Source organism: Macaca mulatta, chromosome 11, assembly GCF_049350105.2.
Source record: "Macaca mulatta isolate MMU2019108-1 chromosome 11, T2T-MMU8v2.0, whole genome shotgun sequence".
Classification (NCBI taxonomy): Eukaryota; Metazoa; Chordata; class Mammalia; order Primates; family Cercopithecidae; genus Macaca; species Macaca mulatta.
This window is the reverse complement of record NC_133416.1, coordinates 123,330,347-123,356,521: the sequence shown is the minus strand read 5'-3', so window position 1 is coordinate 123,356,521 and position 26,175 is coordinate 123,330,347. Positions and strand designations below refer to the sequence as shown.

The 26,175-nt window shown below is 37.2% G+C and overlaps 1 protein-coding gene and 1 non-coding gene across 5 annotated transcripts in view; one reads left to right on the top strand and one right to left on the bottom strand.

The window, feature by feature from the left end:
* The window catches only part of MED13L (mediator complex subunit 13L), a 319,067-nt gene that overhangs the window by 172,443 nt on the left and 120,449 nt on the right, over positions 1–26,175 (top strand). For all 4 annotated transcript variants that reach the window (NM_001261532.1, XM_077952955.1, XM_015152845.3 and 1 more), the window contains 1 exon segment: positions 7,918–8,001. In NM_001261532.1, the coding sequence (NP_001248461.1) occupies positions 7,918–8,001 (84 nt within the window).
* On the bottom strand, positions 21,803–21,909 carry LOC114671263 (U6 spliceosomal RNA). Its single transcript, XR_003721137.1, has one exon. It is a non-coding gene; the product is annotated as a U6 spliceosomal RNA (small nuclear RNA).

Here is a 26,175-nt window from a genome sequence, read left to right as displayed (position 1 = left end):
ATTGCTTTGCATACAAGAGAAGATTACTTGGGTCTTTTGAAGTTGTTATGCTTTATCATGTCCATACTTACTTAGGGAGACTTTAATCTGTGGGTATCTGATATTTGTAAAACATAACGGCTCTTAAGAGCAGTCAGCTGCTGCTGCTGTACTAATGGGTTGTTAGTGTATTTACCCCATGATAGTTTATAACACAGCTATAAAATTGCCTTTGGCCCAAAGCTGCTCTATTTGCCAAGATTCAGTGTTTAGAGTTAAGATATTTTACGTGGAAAATACAGTGAAAATAATGTGGGGAAAATTGGAATTACAATTATGATAACAATAGCATTATATTTGTCTCTTCCTATCTTTTAATATGTTGTGTTATTGTAATGCAGGTGATGCAATAGAGGTGATTATCAAGGGGCAAATGAGGCCGGGCACGTGGCTCATGCCTGTATAGTCCCAGCACTTTGGGAGGCCGAGACAGGTGGATCACCTGAGGTCAGGAGTTTGAGACCAGCCTGACCAACGTGATGAAACTCTGTCTCTACTAAAAATGCAAAATTAGGTGTGGTGGTGCATGCCTGTAATCCCAGCTACTCAGGAGGCTGAGGCAGGAGAATCACTTGAACCCGGGAGGCGGAGGTTGCAGTGAGCCGAGATTGTGCCATTGCACTCCAACCTGGGTGACAAGAGTGAAACTCCATCTCAAAAAAAAAAAAAAAAAAAAGCAAATGAACAATGGCCTTGGATGTGGTGGTGAAGGGATTTCAGAATTACATATTCACTGGAGCAGGGTGGGATGTACCACCCTAGTTGAAGAAATCGTGAGGTAATACTGTAACATTGAGAGTCCTTGGGTATAATGTGATAACAGGAGCAAGAAATCAGTAATCAATAAATAACAACTTTATTGAAATAACAGTGTTTATTTCTCTAAAGAAAGTAGGAGAATGAGTCTTTAGACTTAAGGAGCATATACTTTAATGAAAGAGACAGTACAAATACCGTAGACACAAGTGACTGAAAGCAAATGTCTGTTTGTAAATGTCTAGAAAGAAACATTCAACCTGAGACTAATCAGATATTTATTGGATATTTTTTGGTCAAGGGAAGGAATTAAGACTTTAAATTAAAAAAAACAAAATTGATCTGGGAGCAGCGGCTTTTGCCTTTCTAAGCCTAGCTACTCAGGAGGCTGAGTCAGGAGGATTGCTTGAGGCCAGGAGTTTGAGACCAGCCTGGGCGACAAAGTGAGACCCCCATCTCTAAATAAAAATAAATTAACAGTAAAGAAATAAAAAATAAAAATTAGCTGATTGTGGTGACATGTGCACTTGTAGTCCCAGCTCTTTGCGGGGCCAAGGCAGGAGGATGGCTTGAGCCCAGGAGTTTGAGGCTGTAGTGAGCTCTGATCTGCCACAGCACTCCACCCTGGGCAACAGAGTGAGACTCTGTCTCTAAACATAAATAAATAAGTACATAATTTGGTAGTTGGAGAATGAGATTGGACACTAAAAATATAAAACTAGAGGAGAGATAAAGTTTTTGAAATTACATTAGAATGGACATTTCAGGTGAGGCTAGGCCTGTGAAAGAGGCTAACAGGACAGGCATGTTAGAGAGGATGGGATTAATAGGGCTTGCCTGGCGAGAGGAGATTATATCCACTAGGGCACAGTAGTAGCCTAAAGTTATGAAAATATAGGGATCGCCTGGCGCGGTGGCTCATGCCTTTACTCCTAGCACTTTGGGAGGCTGAGGCAGGTGGATCATGAGGTCAGGAGTTCAAGACCAGCCTGACCAACATGGTGAAACCCCATCTCTACTAAAAATACAAAAATAGGCCAGGCGTGGGGGGTCGTGTCTGTAATCCCAGCTATTCAGGAGGCTGAGGCAGGAGAATCGCTTGAACCTGGGAGGCAGAGGTTGCAGTGAGCCGAGATCACACCCCTACACTCCAGGCTGGGTGACAGAGCCAGACTCTGTCTCAATAGAAAAAGAAAATGAAAATATAGGGATCACTTGGGAAAAGTTTCTTCAGCCACTTGATTATGTAGGTTTATTTTATTTGCTTAGGATTTGGGAGCATTGTAGTTTCTAGGAAGGAGACTTCTTTGCATATATGTTTGATTTGGATTGGAATGGTGAGCAAAAGGCTTTGATGCTGGTGGAGATATTCTAGTATGAAGTAATGTAAAATTATTCTATATGAACTGCCCTGTAACTCCATGGTTAACAGAAGATGTAATTTTGTTGCAGTTATGATAGTGAAATCTATCAAAACTGTCATACTTAAATAATTTGAAGGGCCCAGAAAAGAACAGAGCTAGTGGTGGGCTGCCTTCTATACCTCCCAACTGTCTCATCTGGGAAATGGCTTCCTGAGCTAGGCTGTGGCTGCTCTGGTGACGTTTGTAATCTTACGTCAGATCTGCCTGTGGCTTTGGGATTAGAGTTTGGGGGTGCCAACTTCGGAATCAGGCTGCATTTGTGCTTAATTATTCAGAGCCATATGGCATGACACAGAAACATTAGGTACACACATACACACAGCCTGATTTCATTTTCATTTTTCAGCAGCTCTTTTCTTTTTGAAACAGTGATTTTGGGGAAGTGGCGGGGATTGGGAACAGAAATAATTTCCTATTGCTTAAAGACCATTTTGTAAATCTGGCATCACAATGATCTTGCCAGATAATATTATACTACTTTACAGCATTATATCATATTTGGAAAGTGAAGTCATTCAGAAAATCTCAATAATAATGACTGTGATTACTTACTGAGTAGAGAACCAGGGTTAATTGATACATAGTCTTAGCACTATTTATGATGATATTGATTTGAAACAATTTTTGGCAGATGGAGTGTGTCTGCTTGACTTATTTATTTTTGAAGTTAAGTATAAATTTTGACCCTCAAAGATTGATAGAGTTTAAAAATGGGAAATTATATTTCTGATGTAACTTTTATATCTTAGAATTATCTGTCATTAAAAGATTTGCAAATTATATTCTTTAAAATATCATTAAAGCATTTGGGCAGCAGTGCTGGTCATACTAAACATTTTTTAGTGTCTATGAATCTGCTATGATTTTAATCTTCAGTGGGATATGATGGGCTATAAAGAAGTGAAGTTCGTAGATTTTTTTCCCCTCAAACACCAATGTTGCATTAGTGAGAATACATACACATAAGAAAATTCAACTAACTGTACAAGACTACCCATGATTACTGATTATAAACAAGAAAAATACCAGCATTACATGAATAGGAAAATACTCCTTGGTATATGGCATTCATTTCTCATATATTTATTGAGCACCTCCCAATATAGAGCATACATTTAAGCATGTTACATAATGGGTAGTTAAATATTTGTTGAATATTGTCAGTGAATAAGACAGACACTGTCTGTACTTTATTCCCTGACAAAACTATCAGTTTTATCTGATAGTTTTAAGCTGTAGAACTTAATCATTACAACTCAGTGGTGAAAGTGCTGATTTGTAGATGTTAGAGTAGTGTGCAGGCTTGATTCGGGACAGAGGGAATGAATAGAATTCAAATTAGAGGAGAAGGGAGAAGAAAGAGATTTCAGGCCAAAGCAGGGTTAATAGACATTAGTGGTAGTATTTAATATAGAAATTCAGAGCCAAGGACATGCTTCATAGTTTACCAACCCTATGTAATTGTGAACGATGTTTTGCTATTCCACACGTTTTTCTGAGGAAAGAATTTATAATGACTTTCATTAATTTTTGTTGTTGTTTTGTTTTTGAGGCAGGATCTCGCTCTGTCACCCTGGCGGGGGTGCAAGGGTGCCATCACAGCTCATTGCAGCCTCGACCTCCTGGGCTCCAGTGATCTGTCCACTTCAGATCCCTGAATCCTGAGTAGCTGGGACTACAGGTGTACGTGACCACACCCAGCTAATTTTTGTTTTTTGTAGATACAGGGTTCCACTGTGTTGCCCAGTCTGGTGTCAAACTCCTGGCCTCAAGCTGTTCTTCCACTTTGGCCCCCCAGAGTGCTGGGATTACGGGCCTGAGCCACCATGCCTAGCTCATTAATTTTTTTTTTTTTTTTTTTTTTGAGACGGAGTCTCCCTCTTCACACAGGCCAGAGTGCAGTGGTGTGATCTTGGTTCACTGCTGTCTCTACCTCCTGGGTTCAAGCGATTCTCTTGCTCCAGCCTCCCGAGTAGCTGGGATTACAGGTGCCCAGCACAATACCCAGGTAATTTTTGTATTTTTAGTAGACACGGGGTTTCACTATGTTGGCCAGGCTGGTCTCAAACTCCTGACCTCAGGTGATCCACCCGTCTCGGCCTCCCAAAGTGCTGAGATTACAGGGGTGATCCACCGTGCCCCGCCAATTTTTTAAAAAACTGTAGATCCATGACCCAAAAACGTTTGAGAACCAAGGACTTTGTGCCTCTATATAGGCTACTGTTGAGTCAACATATTCCCATGTATCAGTTAGGTCTTCCTTAGCAAAGGCACACCTTCTCTCTCATCTCTTCCTATAACCGTGTGGAAATACTTTCTATACTGCCTAATCTTGGAGGGACTCTGTGTGTATCTCCCATCTCTGCCACAATACTTAAAAAACTGAGTGAAAACACTACTTCATGCAATTCTCTGCTGTCATGTTTTCCTTTCATTGTGTGGGAAATCATCGATCACAGGGAATCTCATTAGCAAATGAAAAATCATGTAAGTTATCTGTGACTCTCATTTGGAAACACATGGTTTTCAGATTGAAGCATTAGTATTTTCCATGGCTGTTTTGTGTATAACAACCTTTTGTTGACATTGCCTGATGAAGAAATGTGACCTGCAGTGGAAACTCAAGGAGATCTATTCACACAGTGTTGGACTCTCTGACAGCGTTTTCATCAGCCTTTTTGCCTTTTGCTTTTGTCCTTAAGTGGTCTTGACTGTGCACTGCTCTTCCACCCTCCAGACCTTGGTTGTTTTTTCTGGAATGAAGTCAGCATATAGAATTTGTGACTTATTTGATAGAAGAGCAGATAAACTTTCACACATTGTCCTCTTTAGTCACAGATATTTTATCTGCTTTTATTTCATATTATACTGTCTATAGCCTTGGATTTTTCTTTCTGTACACTGTAAATTTATGATTTGTTATTGGATAAATGGTTCTTTTGAATTCTGACCTTCAAGACATAATATGAGGAAATAAATATTTTTAAAAACAGTATTTTCTAAGTGAGGATGTGTGTTAGTGGAAGACTGTTCAATGTTTGATGTGATGCCATACCTGTTACGTGCCCTATTGCTTTTATTCTTAGCATTATCAATTTTAAGATACACCTTCAATTTAACAATGGCTTTTGGAGAATAAAGAAACATTATCACATTAAATAGACCTGTAATTTACAAGGTACATTTGGACTTAAGAAATAAGGAAAGAATTGGGAAAATGTGACAGCATGAGAGTTGGTGTATGCTAATTATTAGATGTCCTGGCTCTGTGATCAGGTATACCTGGGCTTGTGTGCAACTCTGCTGTTTATTATCTGGATGACATTCTCACTGTGCCTCAGCTTCTTCATCTATAAAAATTGCTATTGTAACACCCATCTTTTATTACTATTACGAGAATTGAATGAGGTACTGTGCCTGGTAATCAACCAGGTAGTGGTGGTATAGTGATTCTGGTAGCAGTTATTGATAATATTATTGCAGAAACTTGGTGTCAAACACTAGAGTTCTAGTGGAAATATGTTTATATGTACTCTAATAAAAAATATAATTAAGTCTGTTAGCTAGTGAATAAACTGGAGATACTTCTTCAGTTTTGCTTCTTGAGTACTTCCTCCTTGGGTGGGTGTGCCATATTTCCTATTCTAAATTTAATGGAGTCACATTCTTTACCCCTAAAAAGCATTTTTTTTTTTAACTTACAACCTTAGGAAAACATATTTGGTTACTCTGAAAATGATTTTCTTCATTGTGAACAATGAAGATTGCAGTAGAAATTTATTTTCAAAGTAAAACCAGTTGAGCCCAGTGACTTTTTGGTACATTGATTCTCCAAATTGACTGTGCCCAAAAGGAGTTCCATTGTGGTCATCAGAAACTATTACCATTTACTAACCCATCTAACCTGTAATGAGTTGGGTGAGGGCTTGAATTGTTTCCATCCTCCTTGATGGTATGGAAATTACAGAGGCAAAAGCCATGTGCAGAATTGCCTCAATATGGAGTAAAGAATTGCTATATAACTCTTTTGCTGGTAGGTAGAACCTTGTATAGAAGAATCACATTCAGTTTTCTGATATCTTTTCTTACAAAATATGTAGAATTTCATTGAATACTGTTAGAGATAACTGTATTTCACTAGTTCCAAGTGTACACATTTCCCCCATGTCCCCCCACATTTTTATATTTTTATTTTTATATTTATTTATTTTTTTGGAGATGGAGTTTCTCTTTTGTTGCCCAGGCTGGAGTGCAATGGTGCGATCTCAGATCACTGCAACCTCTGCCTCCTGGGTTCAAGTGATTCTCCTGCCTCAGCCTCCCGAGTAGCTGGGATTATAGGTGTGTACAACCACGCCCAGCTAATTTTTTGCATTTTTAGCAGAAATGAGGTTTCACTATGTTAGCCAGGTTGGTCTCTAACTCCTGACCTCAGGTGATCTGCCCGCCTCGGCTTCCCAAAGTGCTGGGATTACAAGCATGAGCCACCACACCCAGCCTCATTTTTATGTTTTTAAAATCAGTTATACTCCTTACAATCCATGACATCCACCGTTGGCCAGGTGACAGTTAACATATAGTTGTTATTTGCCTGTACATGAGTGAACTTGGTCATAACTCTCTGTATTGTTGTCAGTTCAGCTGAATTGTGTGTATTATTGTTGTTACAAGAATTGGGTTCACTTGCCATTTAACATGTCTTCAAAAATACATGTTAGAATACCTTGTGATTTGATGTTAAAATGACATACAGAAGTGGGCCATAGCTTGTATATGAGTAAAGCAGATATTCATTATAGAAGACACAATTGCAATTCCTTGTTTCTCGCAAAGCCATAATCAAGTACTTTATTGTGCCTACAAAAAGAAAATACGTAAGATAAAGCTGTGCTGTATTTTTGTCACTGAGATCCTTGTCACATAAAAAGCATTGCCTATCACATGCCAAGCCAAAAAATAAAAAAAACCAGCATTAAAACTTGCAAGATGGGCTGGGCACGGTGGCTCACACCTGTAATCCCCAGCACTTTGGGAGGCCGAGGTGGGTGGATCACTTAAGGCCAGGAGTACGAGACCAGCCTGGCTCAACATTTAAGAGAGACCCCGTCTCTGTTAAAAGTACAAAAATTAGCCAGGCATGGTCGTGCACACCCATAATCCCAGCTACCTGGGAGATTGAGACAGGAGAATTACTTGAACCTGGGAGGTGGCGGCTGCAGTGAGCCAAGATTGCACCACTGCCCTCCATTCTAGGCAACAGAGACTCTGTCTCATTAAAAAAAAAAAAAAAAACCACTTGGAAGATGGGTGTCAGTGGCTTGGACGAGTATCTCTGAAGTTCTCTTAAGAAATGCTATATTCCTAACATTCTTGATGATGCAGGAATTGAAATTATGCAGAAGTGTGATTTTATTTGAAGTAATTCTGAAGCGTAGGATGTTTTAGAAATACATCAATCAATTTATTTTGCTTACTTGCATTTACATTTTCCGTTTTACGTGGGCATAAGATTCTATGCCCAGTGTCCGAGAGTTCTTTTGGGAAGTATAACGTAAAACTTTTAAGTGATAAAAGATTTTGATAGTTTAATTGGTGGTGTTTTTATTTTTGGTGATGTATCTCATCTGGTGTATTGCTTCAGCGACTTACTAATTTGTTGTTGATACTATAAAAGTAATTCTTGATGTCATTATTTTAGGTGCCTAATGGATAAGAACTTCGTTAGGATTGGGAAATGGTTTGTCCGACCCTACGAAAAGGATGAAAAGCCAGTCAACAAAAGGTGAGCCTTTAGAATGCTCTTGGGTTTTTGGTTTCTTTGGCCTTGTGGGTGGGAGAACAGCTTATTGATTTTATTTATTTCCTAATAATGTTAGTAGTTTAGATATATTCAAATAGATTCCTGGATCACAGTGTTCTTAAATACTATATTATTAAATTTATATTCAATATTAAAGATTGATTAGAAAGGTGATTGCCAATATACTCATGTTCAAACACATATTACTATACTATTTGGAATTGAAATAATCTGTTTTGTTATTTTCCATTTTCCTTCCTCATCTTTGACTTTTTTTTTTTTGAGGCCAGATCTTACTCTGTCACCCAGGCTGGAGTACAGTGGCACCATCTTGCTCACTGCGGCCTCAACTTCTCAGGCTCAGATGATCCTCCCCCCTCAACCTCCCAAGTAGCTAGGACCACAGGTGTGTGCCACCACACCTGGCTAATTTTTTGTATTTTTGGTAGAGATGGGATTTTGCTGTGTTGCCCAGGCTGAGCTCGAACTCCTGAGCTCAAGCCATCCGCCCGCCTTGGCCTCCCAAACTGCTGGGATTATAGGTGCGAGCCATTGCGCCTGGCCTCATCATTAATTTTTTAAAAGTGTTATATGGCATAAGTTTAAATACAATGAAGACATGGTGACAATTTTTGTGGAATTCGTTGGTGCACCTTAAAGAAGATCAACACATCCTTGACGATTGTAAAACCAGAACTGTGAATTACTTTCCTAAACAATCCTAAACTTGTAGCCATCGTGTGTGTGTGTTTAAATGCAGTCCTTGATACTATACAGACATGGAATTTTAGATCAGTCACACCAGAAGCTGAAAACAGAACCCTCAAAATTTAAAATTTACTTTGGCTACCTCTGAATGTAGCATACACATAGTTGGAATCATAAGTTGATGGTGAATATTCATTATTGATGAGCATGGTATTCAATTTAGATTCTGTTTTATTATCAGTGTACTTGCCCTAAGTGTCCCAGGTACTGGGTGCAGATTAGAGCGCGTAAGCCTTACATAGTAGTTTTAAGATTAGGCCTTTTCTTTTGGTTGCAAAATTTCATCTGGAAACTCCTGCCTCATTAGGAACCTTTGCTTGCTTAACTTTCCTAGTTTCTAGCAGAGACTTAATTAGTAGTCTTCTCACTCAACCTGTCTGCCTTAAATCTTTAATGAAATGGTTGTGGAATCTTCTCATTAACCAAACATGATTTATGAAAATTTTCAAAGCAGATAAATTAGGGACCGGAAGTTTTCTTTGTCAAATCACCATAAACTTTTTTGAAGCATTTTCGCTTTTCAGTACATTCAAAATCCTTTAAAAAGTAGCAATGTGTATGGATGTGTAAAAGTTTGATTCTGTTTACAGATATTTTGACTGATGAAATGGGATTTTTTTTCCATATATATATGTATATTGATTCGGCTTAACTAATGTGTTTCATGGGTTTTTACTTTTATTTATTTTTACTTCTTTTTTTTTTTTTGAGACAAGGTCTTGCTTTGTTACCCAGGCAGGAGTGCCAGTGGCGTGATCTCAGCTCACTGCAACCTCTGTCTCCTGGGTTCAAGTGATCCTCCCACCTCAGCCTCCCAAGTAGCTGGGACTGTAGGCCCACACCACCACACCCAGCTCATTTTAAAATTTTTTGTAAAGACAGGGTTTTGCCATGTTGGCCAGGGTGGTCTTGAACTCCTGAGCTCAAAGCAGTCCGCCCACCTTGGCCTCCCAAAGTTCTGGGGATTACAAGTGTGAGCCTTTGGTTTTTAGTTTTAAACTTAGCATTCTCCTTAAATTTACAGAGGACTTAAATTTAAATTTTTCTGAGGTGTTTAAGACTCTGCGGAGTTAAATATGGAGTGCTTTAGTCCAGTGACCTTCTTTATCATTCTGAGTGCATCTGTCCATGCCTAGCATGGATTGTGTCACTGGTGAGTTAACTGAGCTAGTCATAAAATATCTTTAGATCATAAAATACAGGATGATTTGACAGCCACTGGGGATGAAGAGGAAATGTAGCTACAAAATAGGGATTGAAGGAGTATCAGTTCATATGTTAATAGTAAAAAATAATGTTAAAAAGTCAAATATAGTTATCAGCCAATTTTATACGGAGTTTGTATATCTTTCCACTCATTTAGGCTCCAAAAATCTTCATAACTTTAGCAAGCCTGATGTAAATAATACATGTAATGTATTCGGGAATTTGATTCAATATAAGTGGGAGGCTGCTGATATCTGAGCACTGTGATTGAATGAATTTTAGACTTTATATTCATGATTGAATATGGGACTTTGTTTTCCTACAGTGCAGAAATGTAAATTATTTTGAAATAGTATTTCAGAAAAGCTTAACAATTAGAAAATTTAAACCAAAGATGAATTTAAAAATTGGCATTTGCTTTAATAAAACTTTATTAGGTATGATGACCTTTTCCTCCTTTTATTCTCTGAGTGGAAAATAGAGCCTCTTGGTAGATGTTGAAATAGGATCTCAGTAGTCATGTCTGAGATGGACAGTTTTAAATGGACAGTCATGCTGTGGAGCAGAGCATTTAGCATTAGAAGAGAATTGGGTTCACATCTTATTCTTCCACTTGCAAGTTAGATTTTGGACAAACTTTATCTCAGCTGAACTTTGATTGTTATTGAGTTGAAAATCATAATGTCTTAAGAGGGTTATAGTGAAGATTAAATTAGATAATTTATGTGGCAGTTTATAATTTAGTTGAGAGAAAGTAGAAATGAATTAAATTAATTTTTCTTAAGTTTAATTGTGTCTTTTTTGGTACATTGGAACAGATCTGTTTAGTGACTAATGGAGAGGAAAACCTGTTGCCCAGTGCTAAACAAATTAAATGTACCAATTTATATTTTAGAAAAGCTCTTATTTCTAAGTATAGTGTAATACTAGCATATAGTATCTATATATAATACCTATAATCCTACCATATAGTGTATATGATATATATGCTATATAGATATATATGCTATGTAGATATACTATCTATTTGCTAGGATTACTAGCATTACTGATTATTAATATTACTGATTTGTCATACTGCATATTTTAGATATTCTAATCATGGTGAAAAAAATACTGATGAATGAGTTCTTCCTGTTGGAATAATAGCATATGATTTTTTGTGCTATAATTTCTTTCTGTACTCCTTTAAAGTTCTTGTGCTATGATTTCATTTACTAATGGACTCCTAAAAGAGTTCTTAATGTTTGATATGAGTTGATGTTCATGAGAATTCTAAAATAGATTATTTATATATTATATATTAAATATATGTATTTGATTAGGTAGTTTTAGAAACATAGAAATTCATTCAATATAATTTTTTCTCTGTATTGACATCTTTTGTTATTCATATCCTTGGGAAAAGATTAAGTAGAAAAGACAACTTTGGATTTGCCCTCAAGAGTGGTGACAAACTGAAATCAAACATACAAAATTTCTGTTTTCTAAGGTCTGTGTTGAACTTGAAAAAAAGTTTTTGCATTCAGAATATGTTCTAAAACAAACCAGTGAAAAATAAATTCTTTTAAAATCATTTGGAAATTATTCCAATCATGCAGGTTCTCTCTGTTGGGAAGGCATTTGTTTTCTAATTTAATTTCAATCCACATTTTATTACTGGAGATTTTGAAATCTATATACTTTAGTCTTTGAATGTCATTTTTAGCAAATAGTTTATTGCCCTCAATAACAGTGGGCCTTTGATCTTTTTTGGTATCAGGTATACAGAAGCTAAGTTAACTTGCTAATTCATTTTTCTGGGTTAGTTTGCTGTCACTGACTCTTGGGCAAACCTACTCTGCTCTTGGGTGATAACTCCAGAGAGCATCACATGTTTTCAGATATTCTAATTACTTTTGTATGTGCTGATAGCACATGTGCACATACACCCCCACCACACATACACCCATACACACTGAAAGTATATTACTTTATGGTTTTTGTCTTTTCTCCTCTTAACTCTGGACTTTTTAAAACTTCTTTTTTATTTTCTTACATTACCTAACATACATATTTAAGAAATGTAAATACATTTTTTGATTTAATAGCAAAGCGTGTATTTTGTGTAGCAATACATTATTAGCTCATACCAGAAATGTTTTGATGTAGGAGAACCATATTTAGCATTTTGAAACTTTCATTTCCTTTCCTTTCTTATCCTCCCCTTTATCTCCTCACAGATAACAACCTGGTACTCCATTTTCTGAATTAATTTGCTATCACTGACTCACGGGCAAACCTGCCCTGCTCTTGAGTGGTACGCCTTCTCTCCATCCTCCTCTTTCTCCCTAAACTCTATTATAGCCCAGTCATCTGTGTTATTTAGCTTGTAGAGGTGCCCAGATAAGAAGGCAGTGAATGGTTCCCTAGTCTAGAAGGTGAGCAGACACTTCAAATGTGAACGGTAAAACAAGCCTCTTTCTAGTGTCTAGAAAAATGAGAACAGTAGCTATTTGTAATTTTTTCTCTATTCCTCATAAATTTACTTTGCACATGTGGTGCCTATCTGTTAACAAGGGCTTGCTGATGGGAAATCCATAGATAAATATTAATGGGACAGTTTGGACTTATGTAATCATGCATAATAGTTTTACAGCTTTTTTTCTTGTAGCTCTGTAAAATATTTAGTCATTTTCTGTGAGTCTGTCTAGGGAGTTACAGTATTCTGCCATTTGAATATATTTGGGGATTGTGTGAAAAGTGAGAAGAGGGATGAAGTTAGAGTCTTGGCGATCATCAACTTTTTTAAAATGGGTAGAAAAACAAGAATACATAAAGGAGACTGAAGAGTCAACTGGAAGTGAGAACCAAGAGAGACTGGTGTTACCAGAACCATGGAATTTTAAAGTTTCAAGATTGATCAGCTGTGTCTGCCATAGAGGCATGTAAAACATGTACTGTAAAGACTATTAGATTTGGCAATTATGTAGTCATGGTGACTATAACATGGGCAGTTTCAAGTGGTGAAATTCCGATTGCAGCAGCTTGCATTATAAATGGTAGTTGAAGTGAAGATACTGAATGTAGAGCTCTTGCCATATTTTTTACAAGTAGCTGCAAAACACAAAACTGTTGATTCCAGGAAGGAAGCAGACAAACACTTAATAAGGGCTTGTGATAAAGCTTAATAGTAGTAGCTATAATTTTTAAAAGTATTTTCCGTGTACCAGGTACTTTGCTCTGTAGTTTCATAAACATATATAGGGGAATGTTAAATTGAAAGACCACTTCAACCAGAGGCGATGATAGTTAAATACAGTATTTGCTTTCTAGCTAACTCTTCTAGTTTTTTCTTTTTTTCTTAATACCTTAAAAGAAGTTATGACTGTTAGTTTTTATTTTTCATTTGTGCTATTAGTGGTCTAAACAGTATATGTCAACATTAATTACTGATTTTTACACTTTAAAGTAAAATATATTTAAATATATGCTATTTTCAAGAATGATTGAAAATACCTTATAGTAAAAGATACACCTTGTTTTTAAAATTCTTTTTTATAGTAGAAGATTTACCTGGTTTTTAAATTCTTTTTTATAGTAAAAGATATACCTTGTTTTTAAATTTAATTTAAATTTTTTTTTTTTTTTTTTTTTTTTTTTGAGACAGAGTTCCACTCTGTCGCCTAGACTGGAGTGCAGTGGTGCGACGTCAGCTCACTGCAACGTCCCCCAGGTTCAAGCAGTTCTCCTGCCTCAGCCTTCCAAGTAGCTGAGATCACAGGCATGCACCACCACGCCTGGCTAATTTTGTATTTTCAGTAGAGATGGGATTTCACCTTGTTGGCTAGGCTGGTCTCGAACTCCTGACCTCAGGTGATCCACCTGCCTCGGCTTCCCAAAGTGTTAGGGTTACAGGCGTCAGCCATGACACCTGACCTATACCTTGTTTTTTAATATACTGGAGAGATTGAGAGAATACCATTATTGTAATTCCTTTTTATATTCCGGCTAGATAACTGAAACCAAGCCCGAAACAAATCTCTCCTTGTTCAGTAGACCATTCATCCAGAAATATAGATGATTTTCCATTAACTATTTGACCTTGTGGGACTTAGTGAATCCCTTGGGACTTCAATTTTAGCATTTATTTCTAAATTGTCCTTTAGCTTTCAGATTCTCTGATTCTCTAAGTGAAGTGAATTTGGTGAAGTCTGGACATGTCTTATCCATGTATGTCTCTGTATATATCCAGATCTTTCATTCTTTTTTTCTCTACCACTTAGGGCGTGTTGCCTTCGTGGTATTTACTTATGCTATAAGCAGAAAGTAACTCCTGTATTCACCAATGCGGGAGATTTGATTCCATTCTTCCCAAAAGTTGGAAAATTTTAAAAGAACATGTTTGTAGAGAGGGAAGGATTGTGTTAACTCGAGTAACGATATTCATAGATTAAGAAATGGAAGGGGAAATTGTAGGTACCAAATGGGAGTTGAGGTGTTAATTTCAGTTTTTATTACAGAGGTGACCACCTTTTCACCTTTGCTTAGGATGTTTTAGCCAAAAGCCACTTACCCTGTTGGAAAGAAAGTCAGTTGAAGCTTCAGAGCATGTATGAATAAAGGTTCAAAGTTTAACCTTTTAGTAGCATGAGGGAAGTACTGTTCAGTTTACTCATATCTCAGCCTCATTTAGGATGTTGTTCCTGGTATGTTTTTCTGACCAAATAATAGACTGAGCCTAAGTACCATAGAATGATATTGCAGTATATCAACTAGATCATTCTTACAGATTAATGAAATGGATTACTCTAGAAGTTGACTACATTTTAAAAAGGAATGTTTTATCCTCTGCTTTGTAAATGTAGCTAAATTCAGCATACTTCGCTGAAGTATCTTAGAATTTAGAGAAAGTGTAAAAATGAATATGCCTGGAAGGTTGTTTCCATTCCTTTTTCATGGCATCTCAGTAACATGGGGGGAATTTTATGGCAAGTTAAAAACAGACTTGTCTGAGGGAAATGACTGCTCCTATTTTTTGCTGTTACTATATTTTTTCATTTCCACATTTATTTTGTATTTACAAAATGAGAAAACAGTTCATCTGTGTAGGCGAGAGGGGAATGTTGTCTTAATTTTAATTTGGAAAATTTCAGCTGTAGTAAGTATAAATTAATTTTCCAGTGTGGCTTATTATTACCTATGAATTCCTGTTATAGTCTACCATATATTTCTGCCACCTGTATTATTAATCCTAAAAGGATACTTATGGTATGTTTTCAGACTGAACCCATTGGTTTAATAATATCAAATGGTTGTTTAGATGATATCATCCTTTTCATTTCCATTTAGTTTCTGGTTTATATAATTATAGTCAAGATTTAGTGAAAATCGCCGGGTGCTGTGGCATATGCGTATAGTCCTAGCTATATGCATATGCCATAGAGACTGAAGCGGGAGGATTGCTTGAGTCCAGGAGTTCAGGAGTTCAAGTCCAGCCTGGGCAACACAGTGAGATACCATCTTTATAGAAAAGAATTTAGTGAACATTACTGTGGTGTGGACATAAAAGAAGGCAGATTTTGAAAGAAGATTTAAATAACTGGAAAGTGTATATTTTATTTTCGATATTGTCATTTTCAGTTCCATAATTTCCATTGGACCTTTTTTATCATTCCATTTCTCAGCTGTCATTTTGTATTTGTTTATTCATTGTGAGCACTTTTCCTTTATGTCCTTAAGCTACTTACAATAATTGCTTACAGATTTTTGCTACTAAAAAAATCTGGATTTTCTCCATTGGTTTTGTTTTCTCTTGAATATGGGTTAGATTTTTCTTGTTTTTTTTTCATATGTTGAATAATTTTGAATTATATTCTGAACACTGATATAGTGTGGAGACTCTGGATTCTGTTATGTTTGAACATTGTTAATTTGGCCTTTTCTTTTTTTTTCTTTTTTAAGCAAGGAGTTAACTTTAGCTGAATTCAGACTCCAGACTATTGTCTCTTTTATGGTGGGCTTCTTTTATCCTAGGGTTTCTCAGCCTTGGCACTGTTGATTCATGGGCTGGATAATTGTGGTGAGAGCTGTCCTGTGCATTGTAGAGTGTTCAGCAGCATCCCTGATCTCTCCCTACCGGATGCCAGTCACACCCTTCTCCCTCAGTCGTGACAACCCAAAATGTCTCCAGATAGTTCCAGATGTTCCTTGGGAGGGCAAGTCACCCCTGGTTGAAAACCACTGTTTTAGCCTTCCCAGGCTTTTGAGAGCCTGCACCATGCAGTAATTTAGGAGTTGGCCAGAGATTTGGGCAGTTTGTGTCTCTGATTCTCTTCCTTCCAGAATTTCTGTTCTAGCAGCGGTGGGCTCTTTAACTCAGTCCTCTGGTTCTTTGCCATTAAGACTCAAGGTGGGGTTTCTGTCAGTTTTAGCTATTGTGGTTCAGTCTGCCCTATGCTACAAACTGTTTAAAAAGGAGGGTGCAGGGGTAGGTGGACACTATCATGAGAATGAGGATGATTGATTCAGTGCCATTTCCTCCTTCTGGTGGTAAACTCTTGCCCCTCCCCCAGGATCTGCCTGCATTTCGTATCTCAGGTTTTTGCAGTTTTAAATATCTTCTTCAGAATTTATGGTTATTTTTTTAAAGGGAGTGTCGTGTTGGAGTGGAAGGAACTAGTTTGTACTACTGGGAGGGGAACCTGATATGTATTTTAGGATGTAAAACTTTGCATACCATCCTTTGTCAAGGAGGGTATCATCTTTTAAAAAATGTATAGACATAAAAGATCTTTATTATATATTTTGAGTTAACATTTATATAAAACCTTTTCCTGATGCACTTTTAGTGTTCTATACAAATGTTTCTTAACAGCCCTTATGAACTTTTTTTGCAGAATGAGGTAGGATGATGAGAAATGAGACAGACCAGTAAGAGGAAGAAAGGTCTGGGAGGTGAGCAAACAAGGCTGAAAGGCAGATGATATGATTGTAAGGGGAATGGAGGCGATTGAGGGACGGCTGCCTGTGTGGTTCATAGTGTGCTGTTAGTAAATGGGGTCCTTTCTTTGAAAAGTGTGATCACGCTTGGTAAAATTTTCTGACTGTGGCATCTGCGTAGCAACTTGGCACCAGGGGGAAAGCATTACAGATTAGAGTTAGATTTCAGAACATTTCTCTTTCAACAAGAATATTCATTTCTGAAAAGATGCTTAAGAATACAGTTTCATACTGTTGCTTTTGGTTGACTTTACATATTTTTTTCTAACATTTTTTTCCTCATTAGTTTAAGGAAGCAATTTAAAATGTTAATTAAAAAGATTATATGCATAAATTCTATTAAACTTAAAATTACTCACCTTAAGCTTGCCTTTTTTGTAGATGAATCTTGTGGGATTGAATAAGATAGCATAAATGAAGTAGCTAATACAGAACCTAACATCTGGTTGTTGTGTAATGGTAGCTATTTGCCATTATTAGTGAAACTGGTGGTAGTAATATTTAGAAAAAAATAAGGATTTTTTTATGATTTTGGTAATTTCTTGTATTAGAGGAAGCTTGCCAAATATTTATGAATCAGTTTTTATTTACACAGTTTACATTAAATAAGGTAGGTATTTCTACTATAAATCTTTCTACATAAGGGCAGTATAAGAAATGTCATATCGTATACTGATTTTACCGCTAAAATAATGACATCAGCTATTTTCTAATTTTAAAGAAGTAGTCTTGCCAAATGTTTGAAATCACCATGATTTTGGTATGAATTTGAAAATATGGTATTTACTAGCATTGTGGTTCTGTTGCTATCCTTTTATGGAGTGAAAGGAAAAATTTTTGAAAATGTGTAATGTATATTATAACAGTATAACTATTTGTTGTGGAGTGTTAAAGGATATTATAAAAATAAAGCTTTTAAGTATGGTTTGTAGAAATTATTAGATATATCTCTCAGAACCTGTCTATTAAGTGTGGCTGCATGCTTCATTTAGGATTTTATTAACAGTTGTATAAGATTGAAGTATAACAGCTTGATGTTTATGGTTAAAGAATATCATGGGCTGGGCACAGTGGCTCATGCCAGTAATCCTAGCACTTTGGGAGGCCGAGACAGGCAGATCACTTGAGGTCGGGAGTTTGAGACCAGCCTGACCAACATGGAGAAACTCCATCTCTACTAAAAATACAAAATTAGCTGGGTATGGTGGTGCATGCCTGTAATCCTAGCTACCTAGGAGGCTGAGGCAGAAGAATCGCTTGAACCCGGGAGGCGGAGGTTGCAGTGAGCCAAGATCGCACCGTTGCACTCCAGCCTGGGCAACAAGAGCGAAACTCCATCTCAAAGAAAAAAAGAAAAGAAAAAAAAATATCATGGAAAACTGAGTGCTAAATTAAAATACTAAATATTATGGAAACGGTGGAGCTGCCTCCTTGATAGAATGTCAGGTCTGTTGTTGTCTTCTACCTGCGTCTCTTGACTTGTAGTTTCTTTTGTCTCAGATCACTCTGCCCTTGTATATACTTTGGTTAGACTACTTTTGGTGAAGCACTGTCCAACAGAAGAACATAATGTGTGTCAGTTGTGTAGGGATCGCCCAAGCATTGTCTAGCGTTTTTGCTCCCCAGCAGAAGCCATTTTATCCAGCCAGAGTTGCCCTTCACAATTCTAGCTTAGTCTAAACTCATTTTCTCTTTGCTCATATTCTCTCTCTCCCACCCACTCTGTCTTCCCTGGCAATTCAAGTTAAATTCCATCTCTCTTCTTGAGTTGCTCCCCTGAAATAACATTTCTAACTGTTTGTTGTGGCATTTTACATCTAAATTTATTAATAGCATGTTTATTCTGCTGTTCTTAATGTCGTGTGTGTGTGTGTGTGTGTGTGTGTGTGAGATTTTAGTCTTCTCTTGAATTCATACTATAGAAGATGAGAATTTAGTCTTTCTCCTTTCCCCATTCCTACATTACTCCTAAATTGAATCTTTAATATAGAATCATTTATTTTAGTTTCCAGTATACATCATAATTTTACCTTTTTTTCTAGTCAAGATCTATAATTCCCAGCACAAAAGGTATGATAGGTTGGGTTGAACTGAATAGTACATGCTTTTCCTTTGTAAATCTGTTTCATATGCTTTAGGATCAAAGTGGTAAATGAGGTTTGAAAAGTAATCTAACAAAATAAAAATTGAGTTATGTCATTAAAATAGAAATAGTGTCTTCACCATTCTTGATGTTAAAAGATGATCTTTTAAACTACATTTTATAGTTGGGTTAAGATCTTTTGATTCTTATAATAATTGGTTTCGTGTGGTTATTTGTCAGTGTTATTCATTATTGAGTGGTTTGAGCAATTGGGCTGTTTGTGACCCTTATTTTAGTATGAGTATTTTTTAATAGGAAGCCTACAGTACTGTTGGACTTTGTCCCCTGTCATGCTGGATTGTGAATTGCGATTCTTGTAGTAGAAATAGCCTCAACACATTTTGAGATCTTAAACGTACTTCATATATAAAGTAGGAATTTGCACACAGAGGACCCTAGAGGGAACATTGTTAGGCAACATTTGAGGGATAATTATGTACTCCTGAAATTGAGTAGTATTGTTTATTTAGTGTTAACTGGTATTGAGAATGTAGAAAAATAAAGGGACATCACAGTATATGTAATTGAAAACAGTTGGCTAAAAGTATTTCCATGTTAACTGAGATTTTAAAAAAATGACTAGCTATATAGGGGGTACTTTTCACTAAAAGAAAATTGGGCTGTTGGCTGGTAAATTTTGGTATTTGTCCCTGTGATTTAAAACATCAATTTCAGTGTAGCATGTCATCTCCCCACCTTTATTTCTTCTTCTTCTTTTTTTTTTTTTTTTGGCGACGGAGTGCTGCTCTGTCACCCAGGCTGGAGGCTGGCGGCTCACTGCAACCTCCACCTCTTGGGTTCAATCAATTGTCCTGCTTCAGCCTCCTGAGTAGCTGGGATTACAGGTGCGTGCCACCACGCCCGGCTAATTTTTATATTTTAGGATTTAAGCTTTATATCAGAAAATAGTTTACCTCTTCCACATAACTTTTTTTCTGCTAATGATTTGTTTTGTTCTTGAATAAATAGTATTTCTGGGCTTTAATTTCACTATTGAAAAAAATCACACTCAACTAGAATTCTTTAGTGAAAGAAACAAGACATTATGATTTCTCTTAACAATATGTGAAAACAGAAAAATTGGGATTGTATATACTTTTACGTTTTCAACTTTACCTGCAGCCCTTACCCCTTCTCTGAAAGCATATACTACTGACTTGAACACGTGAGTGTGCTCAAGTAGTAGAATGAATATGTACCGTCGTGCATTATTCCTTGATGATTTCAAGCATGTTTTGTGGGTTCAAAAAGGTAAGTTACCAAAGGACACTTTAATAGTGGAAAGGCTCACCCTTTTCTCCAACCCGTAGAACCACATGGTGCTAAAATTACCCAGTAAAAAATTGATAAAATCATTAAGTACATTTCAAACTAGAGGATTCTTCCTTTGAGGAATATTACACTGGTAAGTTTGAACATGGCTCAGTGTTTGAAGTACAATACAAGGTATGCTCTGTAGATGATGCAGAACCAAGAGTTCTGTATTTGTGCTTTGACTTGCTGTAAAATTCAAGCATTACATGTTTCAGAGCTCTTTTAATTCTTCTGGGTACATCATTGTGTAGTCTTCATTTGAGACATTGGCATCCTGTATATTTGATCTCCTTTAAGGAGGAATGCAGTACCACCTGTAACTCCTTTAAACATGTCAGGCATTTTCAGAAGCAGTTGAAGGTACTGAGGGACCAAGTTGTAACTGAGGCTAGGGTGATGCCAGGTACAGGGAGGCAGAGGAACGGGCCAGTTGTCCTGATCCACACGATAAATACTCAGAATTCTACATTTTTAACTCAAGAATTATGACTTTTTGTACATGCAGCATTTTCAGGATGTGATGAACGTATGCATTATTACGAGTTTTCCTGGTGGACCTGAATTTGCCAACCAATAGCCTGCTCCTCTGAAAATAAATGGCAGACGTTTGTTGTGCAGATTTGTTTGTTTTTTCTCTTCCTTGAGGCATAGGCTCGCTCTGTCTTCCAGACTGAAGTGCAGTGATGCGATTTTGACTCACTGCAGCCTCCATACCGGGTTCAAATGATCCTTGTGCCTCAGCCTCCCAAGTAGCTGGGATTATAGGCATGTACCACCATGCCTGGCTAATTTTTGTATTTTTAGTAGACAAGCAGTTTCACCAGATGGCCACGCTGGTCTCGAACTCCTGGCCTCGAGTGATCCACCCACCTCGGCCTCCCAAAGTGCTGGGATTACAGATACGAGCCACCACGCCTGGCCTGCACAAGATTAAATGAGATAATAGATGTAAATAACTGAATGAATGACTAGATAACTCTTTGAAAGCCTGTTTCATAAATTTTTCTTGGTTCTCATAGTACCTTATGCAGTTTTATGAGTCAGACCTATCAACTTGACAAAATGAAATGATCCTAATTTACGGATAGTAGTGTGTAACATTTTATTAATCCTTTTTCAAATCATTTGATGTTGTTTACATATATTCAGGTCTTTTGTTCTATAAATCATTCATTGAAAGCAGATGGTGGAACTTCCATAACATTCCCTCCTTTAGACCAAATGTTTTCAGAGATTTGACTTTGGTCTTACATTCACATGTAGTTGTAAAGAGGCCTTTTGACTGTTAGACCCACTACAAGTGTGGTAGTCCATTTTCAGTATTTCATGCATGATATGCAGTTCTTTTTATTTTTTTCTTTTTATAGTTTTAAAAATGTGGATTGCTTCATGAATTTGCATGTCATCATTGTGCAGGGGCCATGTTAATCTTCTCTGTATGGTTCCAATTTTCGTGTATATGCTTCTGAAGCGAACAAGAGGAAGTTCTAAGTAGTGCTGAGCCAAGTATCTTTAATAAGATGACAGAGCAACTCTGGGTAATAAAGGAGGCAGCCTAGGTGAAAAGCGACCCAGAAAGAAGTGGATCCAGAGTCAGTTATCAGATGTGGAAAGAAGCAAGTTCCTTACAAACCACCAACACTTCTAGATTTTTTTTCTCATTTGGATGGACATGATTCAGTACATATAGAGACATATTTACTCATTTGCTTTTTACTTTGCTCCCTCCTCACCTGTTCCTCATAAGTATACCCCCAAAGTGAAAGTTTTTCCCCTTCTTCTCCCTTGTTAGGCACATTTGTCACTTCTGTAGCTTCAAATGAAAAGAGTGATCTAGATAAGAATGTTTGACCTGAAGTAAAAAAAAATTAGAAAGAATAAGTGGAAAATTGAGAGTAAAATAAGTTGTGATCTCTATATTTAGTTTACTGGCATAGTCTGTCATTGGAAGTAACTAATTATACAAATATTGCCATTTATTCTTTTGTCCTTAGCCCTCTATTTAATGAATAGTACTAAAATGTTTCTTTGGAGGGAATTTAATTCTATATCACTCCCTCATTCTTTTTTTAAAACTTGCATTAATAGCACTTTTTAAAAAAGAATGTGTTCATAGATCATCCCAAACATTTAAACAAGTCTATTGTGTATTTTTCTGATTATAAAAGGATCGAATATATTTATTATTTTTTTGAGACAGAGTTTCATTCTGCTGCCCAGGCTGGAGTGCAGTGGCAGGATGGCAGCTCACTGCAGTCTCAACTTCCTGGGCTCAGGTGATCCTCCCACCTCAGTCACCTTAGTAGCTGGGACTATAGGCGCATGCCACCATGCCTGGCTAATTTTTGTATTTTTTGTAGAGACAGGGTCTCATGTTTCCTAGACGGGTCTCGAACTCAAGTGCCTTGGCCTTCCAGAGTGCTGGGATTACAGGTGTGTGCCACTGTGCCCAGCCTGAATATATTTATTAAATGGTAGAAAATATAGAAAACCATATAGACTTACAAGATAGTTGGATTATATTCTAACATATAGATATATCCACTATTTAAATACAGGAGTATGTATAGAATCTTTTTTTATGCCATACTTTGTATTTTCTTATATATACATTCCTCCAAAGTACTTGGTAGGTAGTGAAATTTTAAAATTTTGGCTTTTAAAAATAGTTATTTCTAGATATACTAGAAAAGGACTTTAGCATTCTAAAGTACAGTTTACAAAAGGACAAAATTAGCATCCTAATGCAAATATAAAACATAATTGCCAAACATTTTTATAACTCATTAATTAGTGAGGGAACAGGTATGATGTTAGAAGCAGTTTAAGGAGCATTAGACTAGTTAGGACTTTATAGAAAATTTATAAAAGAATATAAGGATAGGCCAGGTGCGGTGGCTTAAGCCTCTAATCCCAGCACTTTGGGAGGCCGAGGTGGGTGGATCATGAGGTCAGGAGATTGAGACCATCCTGGCTAACATGGTGAAACCCCATCTCTACTAAAAATACAAAAAATTACCCGGGCGCTGTGGCGGGCACCTGTAGTCCCAGTTACTCCGGAGGCTGAGGCAGGAGAATGGCATGAACCTGGGAGGCGGAGCTTGCAGTGAGCTGAGATCGCGCCACTGCACTCCCGCCTGGGAGACAGAGTGAGACTCCGTCTCAAAAAAAAAAAAGGAAAAATATGGATAAGATTGCTGAGTTAGTTACAAAAGTGGTTAATGTCCTGAGGACTGCAAGCCATAATGGGCGCGCTCTGTTAGTCAGGACAGAAACTGTTCCTGCTGGCCACAAATCTACAAGTTAATGTAAAACCTCACTAAATTTGTGACCTTTAAAGAACAGTGAAATGTGGATTGTGCAAAGTATGTTCCCTTAAACCAGAAGTTCCTAAACTTGATTGTTTTTATAGTGCCCTAGGAATACCTTTCATGGTATTCCTAGGCCAAAAGAAATACTTAACAGTCCTAGTTACTAAGTCCAAATAATAAGTATTTATGTACAGTTTAAGCAAATAATGCACATACTGCAATAAAACAATAAAATTTATTCTTAAATAGCTGCAGTTGCTTGTTAACAGGATGTGTATGCCTGTTGAGCACTGCACAACTCAAACCAAAGAATCAGGCTGGAAATCACTACTCTTGTTTTCTGTCTGCATTGATTTTACTTTGTATCACAGCTACCACCGAAAAACCAGTTTCACAAATATTTGACTTTATTGAAGGTAAATTAATACAGTCTAATATTGAAACTGTGAACTTGAGCTAGTAGTTTGCATGTTCTCTGACAGATGTTACTTTGTTTTCCTAAAAAATTTAGAATGTCCTTGTGGATCGCTTGAGCCCAGGAATTCGAGACCAGCCTAGGCAACATGGTAAAACCCTGTCTCTACAAAAAAAATACTAGTGTTAGCCATGATGGTACATGCTTGAAGTTCCAGCTACTTGGGGAGCTGAGGCAGGAGGATCACTTGAGCCCATGAGGTCAAGGCTGCAATAAGCCGTGATCCTGCCACTGCGCTCCAGCGTGGGTGACAGAGATCCTGCTGCAAAAAAATAAAATAAATAATAATAATAAAATGAAGAAAAAGGCTGGGTGCAGCAACTCATGCTCGTAATCTGAGCCCTTTGGAAGGCCAAGGCATGAGGATCCCTTGATCCTACCCTTGATCCTAGGAGTTCGAGACCAGCCTGAGCAATATAATGGGCCCCCCCATCTCCACAAAAGGTTAAAAAAAAGTTAGCTGGGCATGGTGGTGTGTGCCTGTAGTCCCAGCTACTTGGGAGGCTGAGGTGGGAGGACTGCTTGAGCCTGGGAGATTTGAGGCTACCGTGAGCTGTAATTACACCGCTAACAGTCTGGGTGACAGAGCGAGACCGTCTCAAAAAAACCCACCACCGCCACCAACAACACAAATAAAACTGAGAAAAGTTATGTCTGACTTTTAAAATAATAATAATAATAATAATAATAAACCCACTACATGTTAACATAAATGACTATATTTTAACTAAAATAACTATGTTTTGAAACAAAATGTGGTAAGAATAATGGCACTGTTTTTGCAGATTTCTTTAATATCTGGCTTAAGTGAATACAGCTGTGTTGTAGTCTTTTGCCATCACAATTCCATGTAGCCTCTGGAAGACTCCACTGTACACTTGGAGGAGGAGTGAAAAAGACTAATAATGTCTTGATGTCATTCTGAAATAGTTTTGACCTGCTTCCTACTTGGAGTGGCATTTTATAGTCTTTTTTAAATTTTTAGTCTTTTTTATTCTTTTTTTTTTCTTTTTCTTTTTCTTTGCTCTAGGATACATATCCTGAGATTTTATATTCTTAGACAATTTCAAAGTAGATGTGGTTTGTATGCATTTTACTTTTAGGAGGGGCGGGTGAACTTTTATTGTAATAAAGGACCAGATAATTAGTATTTTTGGCTTTATGGGGTACATGGGCTCTATCAAAACTAGTCAAGTCTCACATTGTACTGAGAAAGCAGCCATAGATGATATGTAAGCAAATACGCATGGATTGTTCCAGTAAAGCTTTATTTACAAGAAATGGGTGGCAGGATGTAATTTGCTTTGGGGTTATAGTTTGCTGAACTCTGCTCTTAAGAGGGATATTAGCGTTAAGACAAATTAAGTAATTAGCTGAGAACCATGCCCCATCTACAAAGTCTCGGATCCTGGATTTAAATTCAGGCCTTTCTAGTTTCATAAGCACTATTTTTTCACAGTTATTTATTCTGCTTTCACTAATAATGTTTATAAATTATATGTAAAAATGATTATGAATTATAAAGTGTTAAAATAATTCATCTCTACAAAATTGCATAGAGGCTGGCATTTATAATTGCCCAAGAAATGATTGAATGTTTGAGTCTTTATCATAATAAATCCTATGCACAGAAGAGCATTTTAATTTTTGTTTTCTTTTTTTTTTTTTTTTTTTTTTGAGACAAAGTCTTACTCTGTCGCCAGGCTGGAGTGCAGTGATGCGATCTCAGCTCACTGCAACCGCCAGCTCCCGGGTTCAAGCAACTCTTATGCCTCAGCCTCCCGAGTAGCTGGGACTACAGTTAGGTGCCACCATGTGTGGCTAATGTTTTGTATTTTTAGTAGAGACGGGGTTTTACCATCTTGGCCACGCTGGTCTTGAACTCCTGACCTCAAGTGATCCACCCGCCTCGGCCTCCCAAAGTGTTGGGATTACAGGCGTGAGCCACAGCACCCGGC